The 10848-nt window shown below is 38.7% G+C and overlaps 1 protein-coding gene across 1 annotated transcript in view; it reads left to right on the top strand.

Moving 5' to 3' along the window:
• Window positions 1-2155, top strand: part of PIK3CG (phosphatidylinositol-4,5-bisphosphate 3-kinase catalytic subunit gamma) — a 51455-nt gene extending 49300 nt beyond the window's left edge. The window contains exon 8 of the mRNA XM_007945122.1: window positions 1877-2155. Coding sequence (XP_007943313.1) covers window positions 1877-2155 — 279 coding nt within the window. The remainder of the gene's footprint in view (window positions 1-1876) is intronic.
• Window positions 2156-10848: the final 8693 nt, after the last annotated feature.

Here is a 10848-nt window from a genome sequence, read left to right as displayed (position 1 = left end):
TCTATAAACGTTCACCCAAATCACAATAAAAATTAAAAACAAAACAAAAGCAATCCTGGTGCTTCTCCTGAAGTACAGTCAACTTTGGTGGCCAGTGCTATGTAGTTAGTGCCTTCACACTGCACAGCCCAGGCCAGGCTCGAGTAGGATGCTTCTGCAGCCCCAGTTGAAGACAGTGCTGGGCTCCCACCCGTCTCTGTTCAAGGTTTCAGTTCCCTGACAGTGGTGGCCAGTTCTCATACCCCATTTTGCCAGATACCTTATCCATTACCTCTCTCTCAGCTGAGTTGTTGTCTCACCCTCTGACTTGCACTTAGTCTTCCAGACTAATACTGATAATAGCAAGAGCTAATAAAGTACTGGCTGTGTATTAGGTCTTGGGGTAAGCACTCTGCATGCTTTATCTTATGTAGTCCTCACAGCAACCCTATGAAGCAGGCATCATTACCACCATTCCTCTCTCCTCTCTAGTTGCAATAAAGTCAATTCTGGCTCCTAGCAACCCCACGTGAGTCACAGTAGATCTGTGTTCCGTAGGCTTTCATAACAGAACTGTGTTCCATAGGGTTTCAATAAATGGTTTTTCCCAAGCTTTTCTTCCCAGACACCACTGGGTGGACTCAAACCTCTAGCCTTCTGGTTAGCAACCTAGCACAGTAATTCTTTGTACCACCTAGGGACTTCTTCACTAACGTTGTTGTTGTTATGTGCCATCGAGTCGGACCCGACTCATAGTGACCCCTCCTTGGGTTGCCGAGGCAGTATCACTACGGAAGTAGATTGCCCAACCTAACATTAGTATCCATTTACAGAGATGAGAAAAGGAAAATTAGATTATCTGCCTGAGATCACCAAAAACCAAACCAAACCCATGCCATTGAGTCAATTTTGACTCATAGCAACCCTACAGGACAGAGTAGAACTGCTGGGTCAATTTTCCAAGGCTATAAATCTTTACAGAGAAGACTGCCCCATCTTTCTCTCATGGAGCAGCTGGTGGGTTTAAACTGCAGACCTTTTGGTTAGCAGCTCAATGCTTTAACCACTGCACCATCAGACCTCCTTCCTGAGACCACAGAAGCTCCAAAAAGGCTGATCTGGGACAGCCCAGATCTACCTGTTTCTGAGCTGCCACAAACACCATGGGTAAAACCACCTCTGGCTTTGACTGACTTAAGAATACCCTACCTTGGAATCAATGTCACGAGCCAAAGTGTATGTGAGCTGCTGTATGGAAAGTGAATTTGCTCTATAAACGTTCACCCAAATCACAATAAAAATTAAAAACAAAACAAAAGCAATCCTGGTGCTTCTCCTGAAGTACAGTCAACTTTGGTGGCCAGAGCTATGTAGTGCAGCTCACAAACACCCATCCTCCCCCAACCTGCAGATAAGAACCAGAAATGCTAGTCAAATGCTGACAGTCTCTCAGCTCTCTTTCAACACCAGAAGAGGCCATGGGACCTAGTTGAACTACAGTTATATTTTCATCACCTTATTAATTAAGATGCCAAAGTCAAATCATACTTTGTAGAAATAAAGACGTGGTACTGAGATTGTTTTTAAGTCAGCCACAAACATTGAACGTGAATTCTATTTCAGTCGTCATCACTTACTACATGCCAGCATTGGAGATGAATCAGTCTCAAGACCATGGTCTACCAGAATCAGACCTTTACCCAAATGCTTAAGAGATTATAAAAACAGTTTATGCTCTCACCAAGTTTTTTCCATCTGAGGTGGGGAACCTATCTCAACTATGATGGGTTTTTTTGTTTTTTTCATGGATGAGGTATGTAAATTCCAACACATCCCCATGCTCTTTGGCCAACATAGTTACTATAACTCTACTAACAGCCTTTTCTTCTCGATCCAGAATGTCTGTGTCAGGGCTTATCTAGCCCTTCGTCATCACACAAACCTACTGATCGTCCTATTCTCCATGATGCTGATGACCGGAATGCCCCAGTTAACAAGCAAAGAAGACATTGAATACATTCGAGATGCCCTAACAGTGGGGAAAAACGAGGAGGATGCTAAAAAGTATTTTCTTGATCAGATTGAAGTTTGCAGAGACAAAGGATGGACTGTGCAGTTTAACTGGTTCCTGCATCTTGTTCTTGGTATCAAACAAGGAGAGAAACATTCAGCCTAATACTCTGGGCTAGAATTTAAAACACATTAGTATCCTAAAGCTTTAAATTAGCCTGTCGGTCATGGAATTTGGATTTTTAAAATGTAATAGAACATTGTGAATGTTGTGAACTTCAGAAATACAGCCCTTTTCCTAGCTGAGCTCTTCATTGGAGAAAAAAAAAAAAAAATGTCGTTGCCAGTTGCTTCCTTAGGTAACAGTCAGGGCCAGGCTGATTTGCAGGACTGATTTTTTTCCCCCCTATTTGTCTCAGTAATGCTGGGGAGTATTCTAAGTTAAATAGACCAATGACTTCATTATTGTGTTATGCAAGCTCGTTACAGAAAAAAACATAATCACTGTCACCTTTGTCTCACTCCTTAAATGATGGTCCCAAGCATTCCCTCAGTGTCTATAGATGTTGAAAGCAAGGAAGGTGAGTTAGTCTTTTCATTGTCTTTTGCAATCAGGTTCTTTCACAGTGTACCACTGAGACAAACAAACCCAAAATGGAAAATCAGAACCTTTGTGCCTTTACCCTTCTCTTCTGGTCTGGTTCCAAGGTTGTGAATATGAAGAACAGAAAGGAGACCATGTGTCTCAGCTCTGCTCACAAGAGTGAATTAAATAATTAGTGTAGCCTTCACCAGCACAGAAGACAGGGAAAAACTAAAAGGACCCATTTTTTTGCCTTCACATTTTCCTCCCCACTTTCTCCCTGCCTCCCTTCTCCCTCAGTTCCTACCCTCCCACAACCTGTTATACAAAGGAGTGAAATCTTCAAGGACACCTTTACCCTGTGTTGTTGTTGTTATGTGCCATCAAGTACCTTTACCCTAGAAATCAAAAATTCCTTGAGAAAGAATTTCTCTTTTAGCATTACTGGCATTTTAGGTACTTATTTGTAAAAACGTTTAATAGAGGTTTTTTTAAAAGGATGTTATTAAATGAGACATTCTAGAAGACACAAATTCGTTTCTAAATGCCTTAATTTTAAATTTTGGTCTGAAAAGTGGTTTCTTTTTCTTATATTAATTTTATTTTCTTTCATTTCTAATGGAGAAGATACCTAATATCTAAAAAGTCCTCCAAGTCAGGAGAACACTACTTGTCCTATCCACCTCCAGGTTTAAAGGACTTTTAAACTCCAACACATTTCTTCAGATTTCCTGAAAATAATTGAAATATCTTCCTTAAAAAAATATTTAGTATCTCAAATATGTTGCTATTTATGGTTAGTGTGATTAGAAATATCATTAAACTACTTTTAAAAACATTGTAGATTGCCTATTGTTAATACTTTACATAGAAATAACTCCGCATGAAGGCTATCTAAGTGTAGGCAGATATAAATAGGTGTTTAATTTTTAACTTTTCTGAACAGATACCTATTTGTAGTGGACCAAACCTCCATTTTAGTGTCTGCAAAACCCCAGTGTTTCACGTAGTGGGTAAAGCAGCCAAATGCTTTACCCACTATGCCGCCAGAGCTCCTTTTGGACTGGAACTTAAAAACACTTAAAAAACAAAGCAGGTATTTTAGATCTACCCCTGGCTGTAAGTTACAATTACCAGGGGCACTTTTGAAAAATATCCTTGCCTGAGCCCCATCCTCAGATTATAATTTAATTGGTTTGAGATGGGGCCCAGACAGCAGTATTTTTTCTAATTCCCCCAGGTAATTCTCATAAGCAACCAAAACAGGAAAAACCTACAAGGGTGTAGGCACACTGCTTCTCTGCCCCCGGCTCATAACATATCTAGTAAGAACCCCTCTCCTTAGACAAGTGCTCATCCTTTTAAAGTCATGCTGTATCCTCCCCTGCGCCCCGTACAGAAATGTCTATTCCTCTTTATAAATGGAAGATAGATGTTTTATGGCATTTCCAGACCAACTATTCCCTGTCATTCCTTTGAAGAAAGCAGGAAGAATGATGCTTTCTAGTGAGGAAGAGGATGTTTTCATTATTCTTATGAAGAATAGTCAAGCTCAGACCTTGCATACATTCTGCTTTTTATTCAAATTGCTGAAATCATCATCTTAATGCTAGAATATATTCATGTGGAGCTTATTGGCATGTGTGCATACATATTTGCTCTTCAAATGAACAAGCTCTTTTATTATGCTGATCGTATATATACACATTGGGCTTGATTCCTCCATATTCCATTGAAGGCATAATTTCTAATCTACAGATTCTCAGATAAACAGAAATCACCTTTGTGTGCTTTCTTCCTTCATTCCTAGTGAACCACGTGACCAGCGACTTCTATGCCGTTGAAAATGTTATGAACTAGGGTTATTCTGGGGACACGGGAAGAGATATCAGGAAACTACCCACAGCTCTTCAGTGCCAAAAAATACAGAAATCACAAGTTGGATGATCTAGGTCAAAGCAAGTTTTATGTATATTCAGGACCATCTACATAATTTGCAGGACTCCGCATAAAATGAAAATGCAGGGTCCCTCGAAATTATTAAGAAGTTCAAGATAGCAGCAGCAGAGCCTTAACCTAAGCTTCAGTGTGCAGGGCCCTGTGTAACTGCGTATGTCACACACCCATGAAGCTGGCTCCATATGTATCTATATAATAGTTTTGGTGTTCAGTTTTGCACATGTAGACCATGTCTGGAGGGGTGCGGATAAAATGCCCAGATCAATATGTTGTTTTTGTTCAAAGTGAAATACCTGACCTCTGTGGCTATATATTAGGATCTAAAACACTGGTCTCATTGCTTTTGAACTGGAACCAACCAAAACCAAACCCACTACCATCAAGTCAATTTTGACTCATAGCAACTACCCATTGGGCGTCTATGGCTATAAGTCTTTACTAAAGTAGATTGTCTCATCTTCGTCCCATGAAGCAGCTGATGGGTTTGAACCACTGACCTTCTGGTTAGCAGCCAAATCCTTTACCCACTATGCCACCAGAGCTCCTTTTGGACTAGAACTTAAAAACACTTAAAAAACAAAGCAGGTATTTTAGATCTACCCCTACATGTCTCCACCTGACTGGCTTTAGTAATACTTTGGGGAAAGTGGGGGGAAAGCAGACAATATAGATAAAATAGATCAACTCCTAGAGAAATCTCTTGACTTCTAATAAATTGAGTAAATATGGAGCTTTGGTGGCAAAAGCATTTGATGGTTAAAGCATTTCAGCTGCTAACCAAAAGGTCAGGGGTTTGAATTTACCAGCCAATCCATGGGAGAAGGAAGCAGTCTGCTTCTGTAAACATTTACAGCTTTGGAAACCCTGTGGGGCAGTTCTGCTCTGTCCTGTAGGGTCATATGAGTCAGAATACACTCAATGGTAGTGGGTTTGGGTTTTTGTTTGTAATAAATATATATTTATCAAGAGATGAATTACCACACACCAAAAAAAAAAAGTCTCAATGTAAGAGTTCTGCAGCATAATTTATGCTGTCCTGTATTAAATAATCTTTGAAATAATCTTAGAAATCAAATTCATGAAGCAAATTCTGGACTTTGTTTGGAATGCGTGGCTCTGCTTTCCATGGCATGTGAAATGAAGAGTCAATTATGTTGTAAAGTATGAAGAAACCAAAAAAAGAAAACTTGGATTTTTAAGGGTTCCGCCGTCTTCTTTTCTGTTAAGTCTAAACTAATGATTCAGTCAATAAATGTGGTTCTAGATTGGAGGCCTGTCTTCATATTCTCAAAGATTCATTTTCAGGGCAAGTGCCTGGCGAAGCCTACAGTGCTGAGGGCCCACACCCCTGGTCTAAAGTATCTACTCAAAACACTGAGACAGTCCTTCTGGATGGACCAGTTCTCTCCACTTACAAGTATTTTAATTACAAATCATTGATTGTAAAATTAAATAAAAGAAAGAATCTGCCACCATGTGTTCTCTGTTCACATCATTTATCTCTGACAGCCAGACATTCCTGAAAGTCACATTCTTTCTTTTGAGAAACCTGTACTAAATATCTACTAACTACCAGACACTATGCTAAATAGTGGGTCTTAGAATATGGGACAAGTCCTAGTCCTCACAGAGCTTATAATATGTTTGTGGTAGCCAACATTTCATAACAGGTATCAGTAACAAAAGTTCTATGGGGTCTTCCGTAAGTAATGCAATTTGATATTTTCTGCTGCTGTATTTAATTGCATAAAAAGGAAAAAAAAAAACTGACAAAGTGCTAACATTCTTACTACATAAAAATCTCTCATAATTCAATATGCAAAACATAAATACTCCATTAGAAAATACTGAATTCACAAAAAAAAGAAATTCATGTGACCAATAAGCATATGACAGTAGACTCCCAAATCACTCCTGTTTGGACAAATGAGAATTATAATCACTTAAGTTCTTTTCTACCATCAGATTAACAACCCTAGATGCCTAGGGTTGATGATAATGTGTGTGAAAGGGCACTCTATCAAATTGTTGAGAGCAACGCAAGTTGGCAAAGTCATGCGCGATACCTTGACAAAATTTATCAACATCAACATTTTATCTATTTTTTGACCAGTCCATGTCCAAGAATTTATCCTTCAGAAATTAGTAGACATGTGGGCAAAGATTTATGTCAAAAATAGTTACCACAGCATGGTTTGAAATAACCCCAAATTGAAAACAACCTAAAGTCCCTGAATGTTGTTGTTAGGTGATGTCGAGTTGGTTCCAACTCAATGACACTGTGTAATAAAGAATGAAACACTGCCCAGTCCTGTGCCACCCTCACAGCTGTTACTACACTTGAGGCCATTATTGCTGCCATGAATCAATCCACCACACTGAGGGTCTTCACATATTTTCGTTGACCCTCTGCTGTACCAAACATGATACCTTTCTCTAGGGACTGATCCCTTCTGACAACATGACCAAAGTAAGAGATGAAGTCTGGCCAGTCTTGCTTCTAAGGAGCATTCTTCTTCCAAGACAGATTTGTTCGTTCTTCTGGCAGTCCATGTTATATTCAATATTCTTCTTCAACACCACAATTCAAAGGTACCAATTCTTCTTCGGTCTTCCTTATTCATTATACAGTTTTCATATGCATATGAGGCGATTGAAAATATCATGGCTTGGGTCAGGCCCACTTTAGTCTTCAAAGTGATATCTTTGCTCTTTAACCCTTTAAGGAGGTCTTTTGCAGCATATCTGCCTAATGCAGCCGTTGTTTGATTTCTTGCATTTGATTTCTTGCCTGCTGCTTCCACGGCCATTGACTGTGGATCCAAGAAAAATGAAATCCTTGACAACTTAAATTTTTTCTCTGTTTATCATGATGTTGCTTATTGATTTAGTTACAAGGATTTCTGGGGTTTTTTATGTTGAAGTGTAATCCATACTGAAGGCTGGAGTCTTTGATCTCCATCAGTAAATGCTTCAAATCTTCTTCACTTTTAGCAAGCAAGGTTGTGTCATCTATATATCACAGATGGTTAATAAGTCTTTCTCCAATCTTGATGCTTCATTCTTCTTCATACAGTCCAGCTTCTTGGATTATTTGCTCAGCATACAGATTGAATAAATATAGTGAAAGAATACAACTCTGCACATACTCTTCCTGATTTTAAACCACACAGTATCCCCTTGTTCTGTTCAAACATATGCCTCTTGGTCTATAAACAGGTTCCTGAGGAGCTCTGGTGGTGTAGTGCCTAAGACTGCTAATTCAAAGGCTGGCGGTTCAAACCAACCAACCACTCCTCAGAAGGAAAACTGGGCAACCTACTTCCATAGATGTATTGCCTTGGAAACCCAAGGAGGGGTCGGTATGAGTCAGAACTGTGACAGCAGTGAGTTTGGGTTTTGTTTTGGTTTGCATAAGCACAATTAAGTGTTCTGGAATTCCCATTCTTTGCAATATTATCCAGAATTTGTTATGATCCATACAGTTGAATGCCTTTGCATAGTCAATAAAACACAGGTAAACATTTTTCAGGTATTCCTTGCTTCCAGCCAAGATTGATCTGACATCAGCAATGATATCCCTTGTTCCAAGTCCTCTTCTGCATCCAGCTTGAATTTTTGGCAATTCCCTATTGATGTACCATTACAACCGTGTTTGAATTATTTTCAGCTAACTTTTACTTGCATGTGATGTTAATGATATTGTTCAATAATTTCCTCATTCCCTTGGGTCACCTTTCTTTGAAATGGGCATGAATATGAATCTCTTCCAGTTGGTTGGCCAGGTAGCTGTCTTCCAAATTTCTTGGCATAAACGAGTGAGCACTTCCAGTGTTGCATCATTTGTTGAAACATCTCAGTGCGTATTCCATCAATTCCTGGACCCTTGTTTTTTGACAATTCCTTCAGTGCAGTGTCCTTCAGCCATCGTTTCTTGATCATATGCTACCTCCTAAAATGGCTGAATGTCAGCTAGTTCTTTTTGGTACAGTGACTCTACGTATTCTTTCAATCTTCTTTTGATGCTTTCTAAATTGTACAATATTTTGCCCATAGAATCCTTCAGTATTGCAACTTGAAGCTTGAATTTTTTCTTCAGTTCTTACAGCTTGAGAAATGCCAAGCATGTTCTTCCCTTTTGGTTTCCTAACTCCAGGTCTCTGCACATTTCATTATAATAATTGACTTTGTCTTCTCAAGCTACCTTTTGAAATCTGTTCACATCTTTAGCTTTAGCTACTCTGCTTAAGAGCAAGTTTCAGAGTCTCTTTTGACATCCATTTTGGTCTTTTCTTTCTTCCCTGTCTTTTTAATGACCTTTTGCTTTCTTCATCTAGGTGTTCTTGATGTCATCCCAACAACTTATCTGGTCTTATTCTTCAGATGATCTCTAAATTCAGGTGGGATATAATCAAGTCATATTTTGGCTTTTGTGGACTTGCTTTAATTTTCTTCAGCTTCAACTTAAACATGCACACAAGCAATTGATGGTCTGTTCCATGGTCACCTCTGGCCTTATTCTGACCAATGATCTTGAGCTTCTCCATTGTCTTTTTCTGCAGATGTAGTCAATTAAATTCCTGTGTATTCCATCTGGTGAGGTCCAAGTGTGTATTCACCATTCATGTTGTTGAAAAAGATATTTGCAATGAATAAATTGGTCTTGCAAAATTCTATCATGCAATCTCCCATGTCATTTCTGTCACCAAGCACCTATTTTCCACCTACTGATGTTGCTTTTTGTAACTTCCTTATTCCAATTACCACTAATCATCAATGTATCTTGATTGCCTGTTTGGTCAATTTCAGACTGCAGAAGTTGGTAAAAAATCTTTAATTTCTTCATCTTTGGCTTTAGTGGCTGGTGCATAAATTTGAATAATAGTCATATTAACTGGTCTTCCTTGTAGGCATGTAGGTATTACCTTATCACTGGCAGTATTATACTTCAGGAAAAATCTTGAAATGTTCTTTCTGATGATCAAAGAACACTATTCTTTTAATTTATCATTCCCAGCATGGTAGATCATATGACTGTCCATTTCAAAACAGCCAATACTAGTCAATTTCAGCTCACTAATGACTAGGATATTGATCTTTATTTGTTCCATTTCATTTTTGACAACTTCCAATTTTCATAGATTCATACTTCTTACATTCCATGTTCTAATTATTAATGGATTTTTGCATCTGTTTCTTCTCACTTTGAGTTATTTTGCATCAGCAAATGAAGGTTCCAAAAGCTTTACCCCATCCACATCATTAAAGTCAACTCTACTTGAGGAGTCAGCTCTTCCCTAGTTATATTTTGAGTGCCTTCCAACCTGAGAGGCTCATCTTCTGACAGTATATCAGGCAATGATTTACTGCTATTCATAAGGTTTTCAAAAGTGGCTGATCTCTTCCTTCTCCCTAGTCTGTGTTAGTCTGGAAGCTCTGTTGAAACTATCCACCATGGGTGATCCTGCTGATATTTGAAATATCTGTGGCATAACTTCCAGCATCACAGTAATATGCAAGCCACCACAAGACAAACTGACAGACAAGAAGTCCCTCAACAAAGAATTGTTAATTAAGTCACTATATATGCATGGGAGCTCTGGTGGCATAGTGCTAACTATGACTGCTAACCAGAAGGCTGGCAGTTCAAACCCACCAGCCACTCCTTGGTAGGAAGATTCAGCAATCTACTTCCATTGTGATACTGCCTCGGAAACCCAAGGAAGGGTCGCTATGAGTCGGATCTGACTCAAAAGCAAAGAATTTTTTTGTTTATATATGCATACAATGGGCTACAATGCAGCCCTTGAAAAGATAAGTTAGATCAAAATGCATGATGTACATGTAGATCTAAGATACTGAGGGGTGAAAAAAGATGAATATGGCAATACAGTCATATTCAAGTTAAAGTGGAGGTTTATATATGTATTAAAAGACTGGGAAGATATACACACACTAAATTAATAATAGTGATTTTTCCCTTGTTTTCCCTTGGGTGTTTGGGAACTCTTTATATTATTTGAAGATCTAAACAGGAAGAAAAAATATTTTTCATTTCGAAAAGAAGATTCAGTCTGCGTGATAATCGTATCCTTTAATGCATATTAACCCCTTTAAAAGGTCAGAAACTTTTGTTTTTCAAAGAAAAAAAAATCATGTGAAGCTAATAATTATCAAGAAGTGTCATCAACACTGCTGTTCAACTGCTTGACATGAAATGTCTGTACTAAAACTTCCTGCTGTAGTCATCCCTACCTGATTGTGATTTGTTATTTGGAAGGCTGGTCTTAGCTCCTAGAGTAAGCAGGAGCTCTTCT

The sequence above is a fragment of the Orycteropus afer genome, unplaced genomic scaffold (genome assembly GCF_000298275.1).
Source record: "Orycteropus afer afer isolate SDZICR_OR568_19922 unplaced genomic scaffold, OryAfe1.0 scaffold00007, whole genome shotgun sequence".
Classification (NCBI taxonomy): Eukaryota; Metazoa; Chordata; class Mammalia; order Tubulidentata; family Orycteropodidae; genus Orycteropus; species Orycteropus afer.
This window is presented reverse-complemented; position numbering and strand designations above follow the sequence as displayed.